The following is a 23159-nucleotide window of genomic DNA, read 5'->3' on the forward strand; positions in this document are numbered from 1 at the left end:
ACTTAACACTAAATCCCAAATCTCAAATCCACACAGGATATGAAAACAGCACACACAAGCGAAAGCTCCCAAACAAGCAAACTGTGTCCCACTGTCCACAGCTGCCCCGAATGGAGGGTGATCGTCTCTTTTGAAGTTGACCCTGCTTCCTGGTTGGGCAGCCGATCCCGGAACTTGAGCAGTCGCTGGCCGATCAGGATGACGGAGAGGAGGAGTCCTGGGGAAATCCTGCAGTCAGTCAAATCAGCCAATAATTCAATCAGGCCACCGGCTGGAAAGCCAGAGGGCCGTAACAGGCATGTTACTGCAGTTTTCAATAAAACAGATTTGCTGTCTTAATTCAATTTGTTTTTTTTTAAACAAGATGAGTCATCTTTAACTAATAACACAGCAGCTTAAAATTAGACAAATACACTTGAAAAGATTTTTCATTTTTGCAGTGTGGAGGCGACATTGGAGACGTGAGCCTGGGAGCCGGAAGCAACACTGGGAAAATGAGCCTGGGAGCCGGAGGCGACGTGAGCCTGGGAGCCGGAAGTGACAGTGGGAACTTGAGCCTGGGAGCCGGAGGCGACATTGGGGACGTCAGCCTGGGAGCCGGAAGCGACATTGGGGACATGAGCCTGGGAGCCGGAAGCGACACTGGGGACGTCAGCCTGGGAGCCGGAGGCGACATTGGGGACATGAGCCTGGGAGCCGGAAGCGACACTGGGAACGTGAGCCTGGGAGCCGGAGGAGGCATTGGGGACGTGAGCCTGGGAGCCGGAGGCGACACTGGGGACGTGAGCCTTGGAGCCGGAGGAGGCATTGGGGACGTGAGCCTGGGAGCCGGAGGCGACGTTGGGGACTTGAGCCTGGGAGCCAGAAGCGACACTGGGAACTGGGAAAGTGAGCCTGGGAGCCGGAGTTTACCTAGTTTGACTGTCACCTTCGCCATTAGCCTCTGTAAACAGTCGTCTGAACAAGAGAATAGTAGTATCATCAGCAAAAAGTATTTTTAATTATTTATTATTATTTAAATAATTATTTATTAATTAAGTTTTTCCAACATAAAATTATGATCTATGGTATCGAAAGCTTTCTTTAGGTCTATGAAAACCCCCACAAACTTCTTCTCGTTAACTGCACTTGAAAGCTCTTCCATAAGCTCCAAAGCCATCAAAGCTGATCCACTGTCTCGCAAACTAGATTAACAATCAGTTAATTGTTTGCATTTTTTAACACAGCACTCAAATCTGGCACCCAAAAGTTTTTCAAGCATCTTTCAAAATTGAGATAAAATCAAACCTGGTCTATAATTTGTGTATATTTTTTTTTTTATATCTCCAGCCTTGAACAGTAGAATTACTTTAGCTACATCTAAATTAAAGATGTACATCAGAGGCACTACAGTGGCTGAGATTACTCTCTTAACTAAAGAAATATCTATCCTATTCCTATTGTTTTGTCGTGTTGGCATGGCCATATTTCTGTTAATATTCACCTAAAAAATGAAACAAAAAAAAAACCTGTCTGAATATTTTCCTTTAAATTTTGCTGTTATAGTCCAGAACCTTTTAAATAATGGAGTGCTGTCCTGGCTCAGATTTAGTAAAATATGCCCAAACCAAGATACTACCAGCACTGTGTTTTATAGATATCAAAAGGATTTTATGCTGAAATACAGTATTTTCTCAAACCTTTATTAAATTATTCTATAAAAAGGATTTCTCTATTTTTTTCTTTTTATGGCATCTGAATTGACAAATTGATCTTAAGTATCCAAAAGGCTCATATGTTTTTGCCAATGTATTTTTTTTACCCTTTACATTAAATAAATGACAGGAAAATAGGTTTTTGTAACTTTGATTTAATTGAATATCTATTAGTGTGGTTTTTTGGGTTTGTGTTTTACAAAGTGAGTGAATTTAATATTATTGTTAAGCTGTCTAAACTCCACCTTTCATTGAAAAGGCTCCAGCCTTCTCAGCACCACGATTAAAGAAAAACAAAACAAAAACAACAAAAAACAAAGAAACAAAAAAAAAAAAACGCTTAAACAGAGTGAATGTTGTGCTTCCATTAATGAAACCTCTAAGGAGGGATTGCATGACTTGTAACTGTAAGCTGAATAATTTGTCACATAAAATAAAAAGCTTTTTCCTGATGCGTTTCTGGGATATTTTAGTTTAAGCTTGAGTACAAGTATCATAAATATTATTTGAGGAGAAGAGTGTGACTGCTTCATTTATGGATCATAAAGTTCTGATTGTGAGCAACTTTATTAAACTAGTCAATTTACTAAGAACAGATTTTTATTTACAGTGTTATACTACAAATGGCAAGACTTTATTCAGGTTTTTATTTCACTGAGCAGAGAACAGCTAGAAAATGAGTCAATGAGTCTTTGAAAGCCTTACTCAAAAATTAGTTTGTTCAGTTAGGTGTTTAGCTTTCTTTTTTCCTAGATCATTGTTTTTGTCTTTGACTGCAGCATCTTGGAGTTTTGACAGACTGATTAAGGTATTTGTTCTAGGAGTTTTCAAAGGAACAGGTTTTATATGGAAAGGAGCGAATGTAGCGTTCAACAACATATAATCAAAATATAATGGATTGTGTAAAGCAAAATGAACATAGAAAATACGGTAGTAAGAAGGAGTGGAGTATTTAGATTGTAGTATTTTAAGATAACAGAGCAGGCGAGTTATAAATTATGTTGCAGTAGCATGACAACATTCCAGTCCAAAACTATCTGTGGATCCTCTCTTTTGCTGGTTGTTCATAGATCTTTACATCTTGGATAAAACAGAACGGTCTGTGACGGACTGGTGTGCCCACCTCTTGCATGATAGCAGCAGAGACAGCCTCTAGTTCCTTGACCCTAAATTAGATTAATCAAGTATAGAAAATGGTTTGATGCATGGATAAAACAGCAGGGTTCTCCTCTTACTCTCTATTTGAGAGATTTTTTAGTAGAAAAAAAGTTTATAAAACCTGAAAACTTGATCAGTTGTATCTCACAAACTCACCAGCACTCAACATACATGTATGGTCAGACCAGCATCTCTGAACAGCAAATATACCGTATCCCCCAAAAGTGAGTACACCCCTCGCATTTTTGCAAATATTTCATTATATCTTTTCATGGGACAACACAAAAGAAATTAAACTTTGATATACAGGAAACCAAACTATAGACACTAAACTTTGATATTCTGTATGTCAAAGTTTTAATACTTTATTCCTTGGTTGCACCATTTAGTCAAGTTTAAATATTAGCAAAAATGTGAAGGGTGTATTCACATCTGTGAGATACTGTATCTAGTTGTTTGCTTCTGTGTTAAGAAATACATATCTACCCTAGATCTACGGAGTAAGATACAATGTAAGGATGAAACATAGGATGATGTGGATGAGGAAATCTTGTTCTGACACTACAGAATCTGCAGGAAATAAACGAGATTTTAAAAGAGGATTCAGGCAGATTTAAGTACATAAAAGAAAGTAAATGAAAGAGAAAGAATGTGAAGAGAAAAAAAAACGAGACAATGACAAACCAGATATAAAGTAACTGCTAGACCTGTAATGAAAGAAAAAAACCAAAACTTTCTGCAACATCTTTAAGAAAACAAAACTGACAATCATCAGAATAACCTATAAAAAAGACAGACAATCTGTAGATAAAAAAGAAAAAAAAACAGCAGCACAAAGAAAAACATGAACATAACTGTAGATGGTAATTAAACCAACCAGAGGATGGCACAGTGACTGTCTCAGAATGCAGATTTGTAAATTACAGAAATGAATAGTAATCAGTGATTGTGCAAATGCAACCCGGCCACAACAAAGATCAGAGCCAACCCAGGAGGCCCGGGGAGCCAGAAGACCAGCTGCACCCAAAGAGCACATATCCCAGCCAGTCCGCCACTGGGATGATTACTCATCTGCCCAGAGGGCGGCAGAGGAAGGCTTCAGCCAATGCACCCTGCAGCCACGAAGAACAGGCCCCCCAGAGACGGACAGTCACCCAGCGTGGGCCAGCACCCACCCCGATGGCCAAGTCAGGCATCCCGGGCATTAAAACTGACGCTAGCACACAGTCTGCCCCCACTTCCCCTGGACCAACAGGAGAGCAGCAGGCCCTAGTTCCAGACAAAACAACTACCACTAGCCCCAACCCCCCAAAATGTGGCAGCCTGAGTTCCTCCGGGATCAGCAACCACCCAGCAAAATGGCCAAGGCACCTAGTAAATTGATCAACCCACACCCCCACCCCATCCCAAGGCAGCACCCGGTAAACAGGATTATGAGAAGCCTCCCTAATCCCTCCTCAGAGATGATTCTGAAAGCTGTGCTTTGTTTGTTTGCCATTAAAATTCAGGGAACATAACCACATGGGCGGTCCCACCTAGCCAAAACAGCCCCACCTGCCAGATACTGCGTAACATGACCCCCACGAGTTATGTTAGTGTGGTGTCAGTGTTTGTGTTTTTTGTGTGTTTGTGATTAAGTGTATTTAAAACTGCAGAGCGAGCTGCCACAGGGAGCAGTTAACAAGGCCACTTAGCCCCATCCACAACATCCCATAAAGACATGCATGCTTTTCAAAACCTTACATGTATGGGTGTGTGGAAGAGTTGTGGAGAGAGGGGGTATGGGGATGTAGGACTGGAGGGAAGGAACCCCACAAGTTACTTGTAGGAAACTTCCCCCAGAAAGCGAGCCAACCAACTGGTGGCAGTAGGCACCCTCGTTCCCAGGGATTCCTCATAGGGCAGGATGAGCTGGGCATGGGTGTCTCCATGCCCAGGACCCCCACTGATTGCAGCCAAATCAGCCTACCCGGCCCAGAGCTAGCGGCAACCAACCCCAGCCCCACCAGGAGCCCCGCCCCACCACAGCAAGGCAGCACCAAGTTTGCACTCATTGCTGACATTCAGTCAGACAAAACAAAGTCTGGAAACATCTGCCTTGAATCCTCTCTGCTCCAAACAGTCATGATGATACTTTTCTTTTAATTAAATGTTCTATCAAAGTCTGTGCCATACTGAGAGAACACCTGCAACAGCTCTTGTAGACTTTGAGGTAACAGTTAAACACATGGAAATTGTCACATTGTGGCTATTGTACAAATCTGTTGTACAAAAGGTTTCTTTCAAAGCATAGATGCACATGTCTGTTCCATGTTTGGGTTTGAAGCCAAACTGGATGTCAGAGGTCAGCAAAAGCTCTTCTTTCTTGTTCAAAATAGCCCCCCCCAGCACCTTAGACAAAGTGCTGGCCAGAGCTATGGGCCTGTAGTTCTGTTTACTATTAATTTTGCCAGCTTTATCTTTTACAGTTGGAACTAAAATGACAATCATGTGTCAGATAAGATTCCATGTATTAGAAATCCTGTGGAACAACTAGAAAGCAGGAGACACAATTTCCTGCTCGTATATTTTAAGTGCTCAGTAGTTATTTTGTCTGCACCAGATGCATTTTGGTTATCCAACTTCATAACTATCTCATATACCCTCTTATGCCAGTGAGTCAGCCCTGAGAGTGTTCTCATTTATCTTAATAAACCATAGGGCATATTTAAAATTTGACTTTGCTTTCTTCATATACTCATATATATATATATATATCTCATCAACAAACTCGTTCCAGCCGGGTTTAGCTTTGTAAATCTCACCCTTTTAAAGAGGCCAACTTGAGACAAGGAAATAGCCAACAATTTTGATATACAATGAGCACAATTCAGCCTTGTGTTTTAGATTCTTGCAATTAATATCATTGCAGGCTACTGCACTTTTGGGCAACTCAGTCCTTCCCAACATGATCTCAGTCTGAATAGAATATCTTCAAATGTCCTCTTGGGCTAAGATGGACACTTAACTTTCCCTACATGCGTGTCATTGCTCATGAGCATAAGAGATGGCACTTTGCCCACATTTATCGACAATCAAAAGGGCACATGATCAGAAGTGGCAAATTCATAGTTAATTCTGAAAGATGCAATAGAATTATGAGCATCACTGGTACATATACAGTGATCCAACCAGGAGGTGGTGTGCCACACCTCACTAATGTAAGTGTAGCTGTCCTTAGGCAGAAGTATTTCACTGGAGAGAGACAGGCCATTATCTGAGCAGAAATACTTTAAATGAAACGTAAACATAAACCCATGGTCTGTGTGATGGCCGCCTAGGCAGCCACACACTGAGCCTGGTCTGGTAACCTTTTTTAATTTTCAGTTAAATCATTTTATTTGTAATATTTACCATTTCCTTTATATTTCACATTTTTCTTAGCAAGTTTGGCAGGGGGGGTTAACTGATTGGGTGCACACTTTTAGTTGACTCATTCTTGTCACCTTGTTTGGTTTATTTTCAGTTAATATTCATTTTCTTTGAGTTACTAGTTCCTGGGGAAGTTGCTGTGTGGGAGGCCCAAGCCTGCTAAGAGTCCCAGCTGAGGTGGATCTCCATTGACGAGGCTACAGCCTAATTGGATTCATCCATCTTGCAAAAAGATAGTGGGAGAGGGGTTTAGATCTTCTATTGTTTTGTATTACTTTGTTTGTTCTTTATGTAAAAGTATGATTATTTAGATTTCTGTTTCTCTAATGAGTTATGAATCTAAATTGTTTAAGTTCTGTTGCGAATTAGTTAAGTTTATTAAGTTAGCTGAAGATGGTTATGTTATGTATTTCCTTCTTGTGTCAAAATGGTCTGATCAGCCAGTGTACTGTATATAGTTTCCCTTGTGTGTGTTTGTTAGGTCAGTTAGTTTTCAGTTCCTCATGTTGATGTTCTGTTTATTTGACCTCTTTTATGGGCCCAGAACGTTTTACTTAGGAATTTGTATTTTTGTTGTTTTTTGGTAAAATTAAATGTCAAAAGACTTTTTCTTTAAAAAACTTCCTGTGCTCTCTTCATCCTTGGCCTCGGTCCCTCACAGTCTGAAACATCCACATTCAGGTTTCTCACGATGAAGATGCTAGATGCATTGTCTAGCATTGTCTATTATGGCATAAGCCATAATATTGGCCAGTCAATTGAGGTACCCAAATTAATTCTCAAAGCATTCATATGGTAAATATATGTTTAGTACAATGAACTTTTTATCCCCACAACAGAACTCAAGTCCAGACCACTTGGACCAGCTGGTAGTATTTTTCATGCCATAGTACCTCAACACATCCAAGAATTCTGCTACGGAGTATCCTGGTACTGCAGTCAGTGGTAGATTCCCCTGCTCTATAGAAGTGCTTATGTATGGCATTTATACTTTCCAAATCCTGTTTAGCTAGGAAAGTCTCCTGCACACAGTATATTGTAGGTTTCTAGACATTTTTTTTACAACTAGGCGGTGAGCTTTATCGGCTTCGTCTTGCCTAACGCGTAATTGTCGGCATACGACCCGATATTAATATTCATGTTAGTTTACAATAGCTTACTGACTGCCTTTGAACGCAATAGGCATAGGTGCAACACCAGGTACAGAGCAGCATTCAGCCTCTGCTGCCAGCCCTGGGGCTGACCTACAACCAGCTCTCAGTTTGCGAGCCTAGTAATACCAGCAGACATAAGTCCCCTTCGGCCAGAGTTGTGTTTCATACAGTTCGGTTACTTCACGGCATTCTGCTATCACAAGAAATGGATCAAATCTGGTACTGGTTGATGCTATTTTTTTTACAAGTCACTGGTTTGCCCAGTTTCTCAGACAGATAAACACACAATTACTTCCATTTTCTTTCACTTTTCCTTTTTGGACGGGTTTGTACAGCAGAGTTGGGCTGCATCTCTATGGCTGGCCAATAGGGTTTTCTCCTCTTCATCATCGTACTCGATGCCGGGGACTGTGGTGTAGCATTCATGTCTCTCCCGGTAGAAAAAGACCCGGTGCTGTCACATCTTCAACTCCCATTAAAGACATAGAGGCATCTTCCCCGGCTTGTCCAGCATCTCTCCATAGCTCTCAAGCTCACATTTTCACTAGTCTGACTTTCCAGAGCTGTTGAACTCTGCTGAGTAACACAGATGTGTCCATATGCTAAAATCCAGCAGGAGAGAGACCATCCAGATTATGAGATAAAAATCTGGGAGTTTTGTCGCCGCACTCATTAAGCACTTTCAGATAGTCTTTTATGTTGTTGATATCGTTCTGAGTCCCTTTGTGTTTTACGCTCCACACTGAAGGGCACATTTCAAACAGTACTTGTCCACTTGGACTCTTTAGTCCATTCAGAAGAAAAATTGTTTGAAACCAACAAAACAATTGCATCAAGGGGCAGTGCTCTCATTTTAATAATAAAGTTCATCAGCTCATCCTTTACAATTACTGTGCCATCAGTAGTTTTATACACGCAGATCTCAGTTTTTGTTTGAAGGCATCCATCTCCTCCAGCACGCACAGCCACACCTGACTCTGTCTCCCTCAACACATTGTTTGTGTTTTGCAGAATGTCAGGATTGTTCAAGATGGGTGTACACTTACATGGAAGGAATGAAGACTTGGTTTATTTTTAAATAATTCCCACCGGCTATCAGAGAGGAGTTAATATTGATACTTTTAAAACAGTTATGATGTTTGGTAAATGGCAAGTTTCTAATGTCCAGATTCTCACAAAGTGCTTGTTCTAGATCTGACCATGGTCTGTTTAATTGGTGAGATTTGCACCATTTTGAGTTATACTGTAACCCGTTGACTTATTATTATTTTGGTAATAATTTTAATCATGGCAGCTCTTCCCGTTAGTGATATGGGTAGGGAGTTCCACCGTGTGAGATTGTCCTTGATAGATTTTAAAAGCTGAACGTAGTTTAGTTTTGTTAGCTCTGACATCCTGGGAAAATGTTTATCTTTAAAGGTCCCATATTATACACTTTATTCCCAATCTGAGACCATTCATTAATATCTAAATGAAATATTTCCGCCATGGTATGGACAAATCGACCCTCAGTTTGAGTGCAGCGGCTTCTCTTCACCTCCCTCTTTTTAGCAGCTTCAGAAATGTGCCGTTTATGGTGGGCGGAACCCTGGTGGAGCAGCTCAGCTGTTGGCTCCGCCCATCGCATCGGCCGTCATGAGGTGATTGACAGGTTAGGCCTTAGCGGTAACTAGACGCTGATTACAGCGTAGTGAAGGATAAACAAACGCCGGAACACAGGAACCCATTCCTGAAGCCCCCATTACCGACCCAAACCGTGACGCACGGAGAACACAGCTAGCTACGCTCATCAATCTGATGCACAATGGCACCGGATACAAACAGTAGAAACAGTGACTTGGCTACATTTACAACAGTGCTAATATATTTTCAAGCTATCAGACTAATAAGGCCGAAACGATAAAATAACTGCCAGCTCTTACCTCTCCAGCTGTGTCACGGACAGTTGGTATTGAACCTGGCTTCAGCTTCAAACGGTTGGCGAAGCCTGCTTTCCATGCCCCCATGTTGTGGAAACAGTCCTCTTTGAAATGCTGGCCACAGACATGCAAAACCTTTGGAAGTTTTCCGGGTACATTTCCTCCAAAAATAAAATTAATCCACTCAGTCCTCGTGGGTTCAGTGGATGGAAGTAAAAAAACGTTTTCGTGTTCATTTATGCAGCCACAAACAGAACAGTGCTTCTGTCGCTTAGCCATGTCCGCTAACGAGGGTTGCCGAAGAGGGAAAAACACTGGGAGCTAGGTGATTTTTAGAGGGCGGGCTTTGAGAGCCGGTAGACAGGTCCATCGCTCTGTGGGGAGTGGTTATTGTCCCTTATGACGTCTTAACGTACAGGCTTTCAAACTCGCTCAATTCAGCGCTTACTTCCCTAGAGGTGGAGCAGGGGGGAGAGAGAGCGCCTGAAAGAGTTTCACACTTACGGGTCTCCTACACATGCGGGGGGACCAGTATGACTGTTCCAAAACCATTAAAAAGTGAATTTTGCATAATATGGGACCTTTAAGTATGTTATATCTCCTGGCTGTAATGTGGTAGTGGGGATACTCTGGAAATGACAGTTAATAGGTCAAACTGTGGTCTTAGACAAATTGATAGAGCACGCTTAGATTAATGAAAATTCATTAATGGATGTGATGGACTATGATAGAGAGGTTTGTGAATTCTGTAGGAAAAGTAATACATTATCAGCATAGATTTAACTTATGCTCCATATTGTTTCCCTGGATGCCTTTAATATATTTATTTTGCCTGATAGCAGCCACTACAGGTTAAAAAAATTGCAAACTTGGCAAAGTGGATAACTTTGTCTGGTGCCTCTCTGCAGACTGAAGCTTGAAGATGTTTGATCATTTGTCCTCACACAGGCCTTGTAAGAGAAAAACACAGCCCCTATGTCCAAAACTGTTATTTTTCAAGAAATGAATGAAACTGTATGGTTTTTGTATAATTAGACATAATGTCATCAAGCTTGGTGTTGTGTGTTACATCATATATCTTTGGTTAAATATTTGTAAAACTACAGACAGTCATAAAGGATGAACAACAGTAATGATTTATGAAGAAAAAGAAAATCACAAATTTTTGAGATAAGAGGTTTTTGCCCAACAGCAACAATGTGATTCAATATACTTTACACCAATCATTAGGTTTTAAGTAAGTTCCTAATAAAAATTTCCAATTTACGCTGTCAAATGTTTTTTCCCCATTTAATGAAATAATTATCTTTTCCAAATACTTGATGGTGTAGTCTATGATATTAATTAGTCTGCGTGTGATAATGGAAGATTGTCCACCCTTTATAAAACATGTTTTATGGAGGGGGTTTTCTTTTCTAATCATCTAGAAAGAGCTTTGCTAATTATTTTGAGATCTACATTTATAAGTGATATTGGGTGATAGCTGGATGGCATGTGAGGTCTTTGCTCGGCTTTTATAGGTAATTTGGTGGTAATTTATTATTTTCCTTGAATTCTGATATTATCTTATGAAACGTAGGTTTCAGTGTTTTCCAAAATTCTTTATAGAGCTCTGCTGGAAAACAATCCAGGCCTGGAGCTTTATTATTAGGCATGTGCTGGAGGGTTTCATGGAGTTCTACTAAGAGAGGTGAATCTAAAGCCATAACCTGTTTATGACGTTATTTTGGGAGGCTGATGTTACTGAGAAATTGATCAATATTGTTGTCTGGTGGGTTGATTTGTGGTTTGCATAAATTTTGGTAAAAGTCCCTGAAAACTACATTTATTTACTCGTGATCATGGGTGATATTCCCTGATGGGTTCTTAATAACGGCTTTGGTTGTTTTTTCTTTCTTTATTTTAAAACACTTCTGCTCGTTTACAAATCCCAGAATGGTTTAGGCCCAGAATACATCTGTGATATGTTCAGAGAATATAAACCTAGCAGAGCTCTTAGATCCAAAGACTCTGGTCAACTAGTCCAGACCAGAGTCCAGACTACACATGGAGAAGCAGCATTTAGCTGTTATGCTGCAAACGAATGGAACAAACTGCCAGTAGAGATTAAACTTTCACCAAATGTAGACATTTTTAAATCCAGGTTAAAAACATTTCTTTTCTCGAAATCTGCATATTAACTTTTTAACTTATCTTGCTTTTAATCATTTTAATGTAATTTATTATTTTAATGTGATTATGTGTTGATGCCTTTTACTATTTCTAAATATCTGTAATGTCTTTGTTTTATGTAAAGCACTTTGAATTGTCCTGTACATGAAATGTGCTATACAAATAAACTGCCTTGCCTATTTCTAATTGATTAGCTAATTATTTCCCAGACCTGTTAGCATGCTCAAAGTATATACGAACTTTAACGGGACACGCCATGAGCCTCACACAAATGAATTGTTTTAAGTTACAATGGAATAAAAATTCCTTAGTCAGTTTTGGTTTTGGCCCAAGAATCTGTCACTATGAACATCCTTTACTGATCGCATTGCCATCTGATTTTCTTTAAATGTTCCACTAGAAGAAAAACAAACAACTATTCTCCAGTTCAGGGGCCATCATTTCACAGTTATGATATATACAAAGGTCTGTACTCATTTACAAAACCCCATGGTTTATTGTCCTCTTATGTTTCAGTATTGTTGAAAGCTGCACGTTGCTGCACTAATTCCTTTAAAAGTTTCTAAATATTAACTTTTTCAGTCTGTCAACACTCGAAGATTCTGTAGCAAAAGACTGGAATGATCAACTTTCTCCAACCTTTGTGTCTCTGCTAATTACTGGTGTCAAAAACATATTTTCAATTTTGCAGATCGGGTCAGAGCGAGATGTCAGTGGCATTATAATAAATAATGAGATATGATAAAATGTTGTTTCTTCCTGACATCTGAGACGATCAGATGCAGTGATTAATACATGCATGAAAAATAAAAAAAAAAAGAAATAAATATTACAACTGGACTGCTGACTAATATTTAGCCTATAGTTCTTGACATTGATTAAGATGTTTAAATACAATAAGCACATAATTCTTTGTGATTGATCAGTTAATTGAAATTCAGTAATGAATCATAAGTAGTGTACTGCATCTTTTCTAATAATGCTTAAAACAAATCAGCTACTTTTTACAGCAGTATTCATGTAATTATCTCTTGTAAATATATTTAAATATTAAAAATATTAAAACTTTTAAAGTTATTTTTTTATATTCTTTAAATCATGATTGTTAAATCACATCATACGGGTTTAATCACATTATACTGGTATAATCATGCTCTGCTGCCTCTCTCTTGTAGTTCATATATGTTTTTGCTCAGTTTCTAGAACAAAATACACAGCGGGCCAAATTTTTAAAAAATTGTTCAATTTAAGCGCCGGCCTGCTTCAGTGTTTATTGAAAACTGAGTAAAAAATGTGCAATAAGGTCTTTATTGCACATTTTGAATCCAGAACTAATACAGCCTACAAGTAATTTATAACATAAATCAACATTACTCAGTAATAAATGAAAAAAAATGACTGAATTTGTTTTATTATAGCTTTATCTGCAACTTTCCATTGTCATTTCTTATGAAAACATTTCCCACCAACCTGGAACTAACACAGCTTATTAGACTGTTTTTTTATCTATAAATAATATTACTCATTAATTCATTAATGCAAGTATATTGACATCCCATCACATCCCACTTTAACACTATTTTTTACATATTTTTGTACAATCAAATTAATTCACGATCATGTCTCTGCTTTTACTCGATCCATCGACGTTCAACTCTTAGAAAGTTAACTGCTCCTGTTCTGGTGATTCCTGGTCAGCTCACTTGCATCATTTTTCATTTTCAGTTTAAAATGTGCTTTTTCTTTGTCTGCATTGTTCTTTGATTTCTCAGCGAGAGAAATACTATGTGCGGTGTGAAAGCTTGTTGAAATATGTGTGTCTCACCCTCCCAGTGTGCGAGAGTTCAGAGCCCTGTTTTTGTATTCTTGCTGCTGATTTTGATCGTCTTCTTTTTGTCTTTGGCATTTTTGCAAATCCTCATGTTGTGGCGATTGAATCACTGACATTATATCTACTATTGACAAGCACATGCTTTTCTTGTTTAGATTATAAGCTACATTTGAAAGTTTTAATTCTCTTTTTTAGCACCTGTAGGCTGGTTTGGTAAAGAAGAATTTACTCTCAATGACTTTAGTTTTATAAAAATGCTAATTTTCATAATCTGTAGATGCACCAATCAGGATTTTCTCCCCCAAATAATGGTCCTGAAGTCAAAACTTGCATTAGAGATATCTAATCCAGTCTATTTTAAACACACTGGTGATGCCCTTGTCCTTTTTGGATTCACGTCTAATGCCAAATCAAACCTTTGGCCAAATAAAAACACATGACACTTGAGACACGTTTGCTTTCTCCAGCAGGCATGTCTGCCCTGAACATTGTTCTGTGTTCTATGCCCTGACAATATAAAATCGTCCCTGTCATGTTCTAGCTCTGTCTCAGTCCTTTCTTGTCCTCTAGCAGCCATGCTGCCACTATTTAGCCTAATAGCAAGAAAGAGTTTCCTTTTAGCAAGGTCCCAGACTTTCCTTGAATTATTTGGGGCATAAATGAGCATATCCCATTAGCTCTGGACCATCCCTGTGAATGTATTCTTAGTCAATGTTCCTGGTTATGAGGTTAGAAACGTCAGTGTTCTTCTGCAAAACAGTAGCAATCTGGTCATTTTCCAGCAGGTACTATTCAGTATAATACAGCTGTTGGAGCAAAATGACACAAAGAGCAACCTCTTGTGCAGCTGTCTCACACAAATAGCTCCACACTTGTCCTCTCTTTTCACTAATATGCCTCCACTCCACATTTCTCTCTCACCAGTCCTCTGCACTGCTTTTGTAAATAACATTTTTACATTAAGAGATTAATTATGCCATCACCATGTGAGGAGAAATTAGCATTATTTACAAATTTACCCTCATGTAGCCAGGATATGACTAGGACTGGCTCTGAAATGAGATTTTATCCATCTGGATTCTATACAATGGAACATTTTCTAGCTAAGTAGAAACAAGTTTCCTTATTTGTATTGAGAAATTTGTTGAGCATCCCATGACAAAGTCAAGTTCACCTTAAAATCTCAACATCAGCAGATTTTATTCTAAACATTCCAGTGGCAGATCTCAGGATGAGCTTGCTTCAGCTTGTCAAATCTTGCTGGTTTTGTTCATGTTGTCTGACTTTATTGTTGTCTGTTGTAATTGATACATACATCGTTTATCAGATGAACTTGTAGTCTAACCTGAGTTACACTATTAATTTGTGGTCTGCATCAAAGCCATGGACAGGCTTGTGAGAAGATGTGCGGCTGAAGCTAAAAGTAACACCCTTGCAGATGAGTTGACCATAAAGTAAAATCTCTCAATCTTGTAGGAAGCAGAAAAAATAAAAAGACAGGGAAAGAAATAGAAAAGAAAACTAAACGTTTGAGATGTGTGTGTGCTTGCATGTGTACACATCAATGTGTACCTGCATGTGTGATCTGGAATTATTGCATTTAATGTTCTGAGATGTTTAAGGAAAATATCATTTTGTTCATAAACCCACTCATGAAATCACGCCTAAAAATTTTAACTTGTTTGAACTTGTTTAATTTTTTTCTGCCATAAATTTTCATGGCATAGATTCAACAGGGTGGTGGAAATATTCCTCAGCGATTTGCTCCGTATTGACATGAAAGCATCACACATGAAATACTGCCATTGCAGTATTAAATAAATAATGGGTGTTGCATATATGTTTATTGATATGGATGTTTATGTAGTACAATATGTAGTAAATAAATAAATAAACCATGGTGAGTAGAAAGGTGTGGGAATTAGAAAAGAAGTGCACATTTCTTCCCTCCCTGTATTGTCCAAGTTGTTTATGTGTTTAGAGCATTTATGCTTTCCTTTATTTTCTTTTGTTTTATATATATATATATATATTTAAATCCCATTGAAAAATAAATTTAATTCAAAAAGTAAAAAATAAAACATTACATTTTGATAGTTAATGCAAATGAGAGAGAGGCTAACACTGTCTTAGAGGGAAGGATAATTTATTGAATGCTTGTGTTTGATCAAACAAAAATGAAGAAATTATTTCTGCAAATGTTCCTGAGCAAGTCAGGTCATATATTTCGGCTGCTCAGTGGTCATTGTTTAAAACTGGAGAGCATTAGAATTTTCAATCTTGAGGGTAAAGAGACTTTGTTGGAAATTAAATCAGCAAAAAAGGGAAGTTTGTGCCAGTGTTAAATGATCAGCACTTTTTGTCTGGTTTAGACCTCTGAGTCACAGCCAGTATTCAGCAACAAAGATTTCTATTTAAAATCTTTCCCTCACTATTCTATGTAGCATAGCTGTTGTTACGAACCCCTTTTTGTCTAGGGAAAAGCGCTGGTAACAAACCAGGCTGGAGTCAGATCAAAATGCTATAAATTAAAATGTATTTATTAAGTTTTTCTTCTCCAAACAAAATATACCAAAACGGGTGACAAAGTTGAAACATAGCAAACAAACAAACATAAAATGTCCACTAATGGCAATACGGAGCTAACATGAAATAAAATAAATGCCAACCAGATGAAACTCTGGGTCTTTAACACTTTTCTTAAATAAACACAAAAAGCATCTCATCAGGAGAGCGTTGAATACCTCTAAACAACCAAGAAAGCAAAACTATTACACGAATGAACTGGGAGAGTCCTTTCTCTAAACCACAACTACCTGAGGAAACTCTTACAAACTGGAACAGCCAACACAAACCCACACAGGGTGAAACACTCAGAGAAATCCCAGTCTGGCGAACTGTGTGCTTATGGTACAATGCTGCCTCGAATGATGCTGAGGATGATCCTTTATAGGGCTGGTGTCCGTTAAGTCGATGAATCCCGAACAGTAGTAGGCCAATCCTGAACAAAGAGGAAGACCGAATGATCCCGAACAGCAGGCAGCGAATCTCGAATGGAGGAGGGATGACAGAAGAGCCCGAACAGTAGGTGACCAATCACAATGGAGGAGGAAGGAGCTCCGGAGCCAATCCCACTTTCATTCAGTCCACATGCCCGTCTCACAACATCTCAATGACACAACACAACACAACACAACATTCAGGCTGACAAGCCAGGGGCCGTAACAGTTGTGCTAGAAAGTTAGCATGGCACAGACACACCTAACAAAAAGCTGATTTACATGGTATCAAATCTGCAGGACCTATGCCTGTTATCATCGCCTATGAAAATGACCCGTCAACCGGAAGCCCAGTGATATACTGAACTTCTATCTACCTAGCCTAGCTAAAGAATTATTACTCAAGCAAGATTTTATGCTCAAGGCCATCTGCTATACACTACTTCAGCATGCCAAAAATCACATGACCCCATCAATCGCGTCTGTCAGATGTGTGTGAGGCTCTGTTCACACTGCAGCTCAATTCTGATTTTTTGCCCATATGTGACTCATATCGGATGTTTTTAATGACAGTCTGAATGGTGCAAATCTGATTTTTTTAAATACGACCCAGCCCACTTTCATGTGTGGTCCTAGATCAGATATGTATCCAATATGTGTGGAAGCAACCTCAGTCTCATCAGTCATGTCTCATTTTATCTGACTTCGAAGTCACAGAAGTCAGACGGATGGCACAGTTCTGCTGTTTCTCAGTATTTACTGTGTTGTTGCCTTTTCATTTTTTTATTGTAAGTGAAAACAAAAACAACACCATCACTTTAAATGAATGAAAATGGAGGGAGGGACGGGGGTCTATTTACAATTAGAATGTGTAAACTTGCTGGTTGGGTCGCAGGTAATATCCTACATCGTTGGGTCGGGTCCAGATTTCACTGGAAGAGATCCACGGGTTGGGTTTGGTAATCATCCTAACGCAAACTTTTTCTACCGTGACCCCCCTTTAGAGGAATAAACATTCCTAGCCCCCCCTGCCCTGATAAACACAGCAAGGGGACCATATATATATATATATAGATCATGGTGGAAATAGTACATTAATTTGCGTTTTTTACCCAGTATGGCTGGGGACTTGACTCAATCAAAGGTTGCAACATGTTTGCTTCACGTAGTCAAACCAACTAAGCCTTTTGAACAATGCATTTCCTCAGCAGATGCAGTGCAGCTTCAATTTTAACTGAAGGAGACAAAAAGAAACAAAAAAAAAAAAAAACAAACACACCCTCATCTATTGGTTAATGCAGTTGATCTTCTGTTTCCATCATGTTAGAGCACATGCATCAAATCCTAGTGCTCTTAGGTTTCTTTCAGAACTTTTCCCACATTGTTACTCCACTTCTGACCACAAGCCCTTTTTCCTGGCTGTTCTACATGTGCGTATGTTAGGTTTACCCACAATGCCCTTTACATGTAAGTCTGCTTCCTTCACTTAGTTCACCTAAAGCAGACCAGGACCTATGTTTTTAAGTGGGCCAGGTTTCTTTCTTTGATTTGAGCCTTTTTTTTTGCCTTTGACTTATAACAGTGAGCTATCATATGATCTTTTTAAAAGCATTCCACCTAATTTCTTTCATGACTCCTTTTTTTAAAAAACACCATGGGCTTTAATATTTGGTAGACTTAAGCTAAATCAGGTACAACTGTATCTACACGCTGCAAGAGAATACATTGCCAAGAAATGCATCACATCAACTTTTTCTGCCCTTGTGCTCCCTTTGTTGGTGTAAATAAATGCTAAAAAATACTGCAGTGATCCTATTGAGATGGTTTCAGAAAGGTAATTACCAGTAGAGCTTTAGAGTGCACCATTATCCAAAACATTCATCCTCTTAATGCAGTATCCAGAACAGAGCAAATCAGAGTTGAAACACTCACGTAAACCCTAAAAGGACACACACATGGACATACACACACACAAAATATACATCCACACTCGTGGTTGTAATTAGTCTTTATGTTTTTTGAAGTACAGCTGAGAGGGAGGAACTGGGAATCTGAGCGCCCTGATGCCATTAAAGTTCACATAAAGACAGAAACTAATGCTGACATAAAGGCACATTTGTCTGTGATTATACAAGAACTAAACCGGTTTTCAAATTACATTTGTGTCCATTCACAAAGTTTAAGTTTCCTTCTTTAACCGTGGATTTTTACAAAACAAAGTTGTCTCCTGTCTGATTATTTTATGTATTTGTGGGTCCATAAACATGATTTGTGGGAAGATTAATCAGCAGACTTAAAACCCCAACTCACTATAATATAATTAATATTTCACTTTACCTGATATATTTAGTTCATGGTGCTAAAATTAATTTTGTGCCCCTTGTTTTTGGTAAGAAGTGGTCATTTTTATCATTCCCTTTAAGAAAATGGAAACATCAGAAAGTTTTCATTTTTCATGTCTACATCTAACCAAATTCTTCCAAATTTCCAGATTGTAGTCTCTTCATTTTGCCCTCTGGTCATGTTGTATATTTACTGTTGTTTTCCCGCTTATGTGTCCCCTGACAATATTGTTTGTGCTTTAATTGGCTGTAGCTTTATAATTGCCAGTTCCTCATCTACTGATTGCCTTCGAATATAAAGCAAGCTAAGACTGAGACTGGGATTTGTCCCTTAACCTCATAAATTAGCATTCACACCCAGTGACTTAACTGGAGATTTGCCTGGGCCATGTGTCTGTGACCTGAAAACTGAGTTAAATATCCTGTATGTTAAGTTATTTTTAACATTACTCATTTTGTTGCAATAAAATGTTCTGCTGGGAAACCTACATCCTGGCATGTATATTAATGTTACTTTAAAACTTGACACCTTGCTAAACAGTTTTCCTCTACATGGACAACATCTCCAAGGATTCCTAAAAAAAAAAGAACATTCCAAAGACTCCGTGATGATTATCCAAACCCTTCAAACACTCACTTGATGGCTTGTGATGGCATCAGTTATACCAATCCCAACTTATAGAGTCTAAAAGGGGGCATTTCCTAAAACTAGTCTAATTAATAAATAAAATGAAATAAATAAATAAATACATAGAGAAATTAATAAATGCTATTGGGAAACTCTGCACTGAACAAGTACATTTCCCCCCCCAAATGTATACTTATGGCCTTTTTGGTCCACCACAAGGATTAAAGGTATCATTACAAGCAACTTAAACATCCTAGATTCCATCCAGGTTAAAACCATTTCTTTTCTCATGTCTATGCATGAAATCTGCACGGAAACTTTTTAACTTATCTTGCTTTTAATCATTTTAATGTAATTTATTATTTTATTGTGATTATGTGTTGATGCCTTTTACTATTTCTAAATATCTGTAATGCCTTTGTTTTATGTAAAGCACTTTGAATTGTCCTGTACATGAAATGTGCTATACAAATAAACTGCCTTGCCTTGCCTTGCCTTGTCTAGGACACCTGGGGATGTTCTTTGTTAATCTACCTATAGGTCACAGGTTTTTTGAGAAAAAAAGAGGACCTACACAAGTTTTGGTTGGTGGTCATGATATGGCTGATCAGTGTAGACTAGTGTTAATTTTGTCAGCCATTTTCTAATTTAGTCTTAGTCTTAGTCTTGTCACAAAAACAAAAAAAATATTTTTGTCAAATTTAGTCAGCCATACACCATTCTTTTTAGTCATGTTTTTGTTGACGAAAAGTGCTGGCATTTTAGTCTTATTTTAGTCTAACAACAACCACTTGTATTTTAGTCTAGTCTTAGTGTAGTTTTAGTCTTAGTGTAGTTTTAGTCTTTTATTCTTAGTCATCATTTTTTTCCTCTGGGGTTGAAGGGGGGGATTAAGCTCTGCCAATCCACCACACACACAACTCTGATGATGGTTTAAGAAATACACCAATATACTGAAAGGTTACCATTTTATTTTTAACACCTTACAGAAATCTGGCGCTTGAAACATTCTCTCAAACCTATGCAGACCAATGAGATCTTGACCTAACACATGACATCTTTAGATGACTTAAATGAGCTCTGGACTGAACAAATTACATCTTTAGATGACTTAAATGAGCTCTGGACTGAACACATGACATCTTTAGCTGACTTAAATGAGCTCTGGACTGAACACATGACATCTTTAGATGACTTAAATGAGCTCTGGACTAAACAAATGAGATCTGGACAAAATAAATTACCAGTTAGCTGTTTGTTCTTTTTCAAAACAACAGAATCACATTGCATACAGATTTTTTATCAGATCCGATTAATCAAATAATAGTTATTACCTGAACAATAAAACAATACGTATGAGGTAGAAATTTTTCAGTACGCACACATAACTGAAAATGCTAAGAAGCAGGAAAAAAACTTAATTGTTCAAAAGCAAGGATAAACAATTCCCTTTTTATTATGCCAGAAAACATGGCTTTTTTAAAGCATTAATAAAACTGATGAAGACAATAACATAATATTTCTGTCTGTTGCAGTTTATAAGAAAAACAATAAAAGGCTCACAATGAATGTGATATCTACTGGTCATTATGCTTTGTTGAGCTTAAGAAAAGCACTTCTTTCGAGGGTAACCCTTGCTCTGTTACGCCGCCCACTTGAGAGGTCTCCGGTCAGACTGAATACTCTTTCAGCAAAGGCTTGGGAAGCTGGCATTGACAGAATATCTAATGCCAGAGGTTTCATGTTTGGGAATATTGTGTCACTCTGAGAAAGCCAGAACTGAATCCCAGACACCTCAGAATTAAAATCTGACAACAACTCTTTGTATTTCTTCAGCTCTTGCTTCACTGTGGTTTTGAAGATCTTTGGTCTTGATGAATGATTGCTGCTGAAAAACTTGAATCGTGGTTGCTTTGCAGGTGTTCCCTCAGCTTCTGCATTTCTGTTATCCTCTTCATCGGCTAACTCTTCTTGCTGTGGCACACTGCGGACTATGTACTGTTCACCTTCTTTCAGAAGATTCTGAATGCTTTCTTCTTCATTTTCAATGAGGACTTCTGCTACATTGGAATCAAGAAAGCATGCAGCAGCAGCTAGAGGAGAAAATCTTTCTGCATCAACATCAAGGAAATGCGTGAAACGTTCAAGCAGGTTGTCACTCATTTTCTGTGCCAGTGAGGCCAGGTCTCTGTAGCTCCTGGCATGAGTTTGAGAGAACTCAGAGAGGTGACTCTTTAAGTCCATCAAAGCAGGTACAACAAGGGACAGGCAACTAGTGTCACTTTCAAGCACCTTCGTATGTTCTGCAAATGGCAATAGCAAGTCTCTGAGGATGACCACCTTCTGCCACTCACTGGGCAGTAGGCAGTCCCAGCCCATAGTGTTGGCCACCAATGTGAGACTTTCTTTCACTTCAAGTAGACGAGACAACATCAAATAAGAGCTTGACCATCTGGTTGGACAGTCTTTGATCAGACTGAGCCCACACTGCTGCAGTAACTGTTCTGTGGCAACAGATGACTTACGGAACTGTCTTACCAGATGTCTGATTTTGTCCAGCAGCCGTTTGATGGAGTTGTCCTTTTGAATCAAATTCACCACAAGCTGAAGGGTATGTACCACACATGGAGTCCTCCCCAAGGGCTCATACCTAATATATAACAAAAAATAAATAACTCCACTGTAGAATTTAATGAGGTCATGAAATAATGCAAGAATCTCCATTATATAAAAATGTTGAGTCATTATAGATTTACCTTTCTCCGGACCCTGCCTCCTCGTCATCAGTTTCACCACAGTCATCATCCTCAGTACTACTAGCTTCCTCTTCGTGTTCATAAGGGAAAGCAGCCACCATGTTACTCCCGTTGTCAGTGATAATTGTGAGAATTTTGTCTTTGTGAATCCCCCACTCTTGGAGAGACTCATCAACCAGGCCTGAGATCACTTGGGCAGTGTGTGGGTGTGTCAGTTGCTTTAAGTTCAACAGTATGTGTTCTGGCTTGTTGTCATCAGTGTTGAAATAACAAGCGCTGATGGCAAGAAAAGACGCAGTAAGGCCTTTCTTTGTCCATATGTCCAAGCCAATGGTGACCTTTCGGGCCATTGCCAGTCTCTGTTTGAATTTCACCTTCCCAGAAAGGTACATGTCATCAATGAGGTTTGTCATTTTGGTTTTCTTTGGAACAGTGAGTCGTTTGTCAATTTTCTCCATCATTACGATGAACTTCTCATGCTCTACTGTTCGCACAGGAATGGCTGTCCTAGCCAACCACTGTGCAATTGCCCCTTCTTTACTGCGCTGTTCCTGAGAGTCTGGTCTGTATTTGGTGTGGCAAAGGAATGCTCCAGAGATGGATGTTATTTCCTCCTTCTGTGGTACTGGTATCTCTGTCTGAGCCACATCAGGAATCTACAATTCAAATATGTGGAAACGGAAATGTTTATTATTAAACAATGTCTGGCCATATATCTGAAAGAACAGTTTTTAAAAAAATCAATTTTGATCTAGAATCAATAACACAAGCCTACTAAACCAACTAATCATATTTTGCTGTGGTGTTAATAATGTTAATGTTACTGTAAAACAGCATTTCTGACAAGAGACAAATACCTAATTTTACTGGATGTAATCATACCTATGCATATATATTGCTTCTCATAAAATGTATGTGCTTCAAAAAATAAAAACAAGATGAATGTAAATCCACCATCCCTCCCACTCTGGCATATAAACCCATTCACACGCATGCAGATTGCACACAAAAATGTTTATATTTACTCTTTAATAATGTGGATTTGCGAACTAATAAAACTAAGTGGTTGTTGTTAGACTAAACTTCCCAAAAATG

General features: G+C 38.7%; 1 protein-coding gene across 1 annotated transcript; it reads right to left on the reverse strand.

Moving 5' to 3' along the window:
- Positions 1 to 20895: 20895 nt before the first annotated feature.
- On the reverse strand, positions 20896 to 22522 carry LOC121639348 (zinc finger BED domain-containing protein 4-like). Its single transcript, XM_041984507.1, has 2 exons — positions 22065 to 22522; positions 20896 to 21958 (listed from the first exon to the last, which is right to left on the reverse strand). Exons 1-2 carry the CDS (start codon positions 22520 to 22522, stop codon positions 20896 to 20898), a joined length of 1521 nt encoding a protein of 506 aa, XP_041840441.1.
- Between the last annotated feature and the right edge of the window lie 637 nt (positions 22523 to 23159).

The sequence above is a fragment of the Melanotaenia boesemani genome, chromosome 5 (assembly GCF_017639745.1).
Source record: "Melanotaenia boesemani isolate fMelBoe1 chromosome 5, fMelBoe1.pri, whole genome shotgun sequence".
NCBI lineage: Eukaryota > Metazoa > Chordata > Actinopteri > Atheriniformes > Melanotaeniidae > Melanotaenia > Melanotaenia boesemani.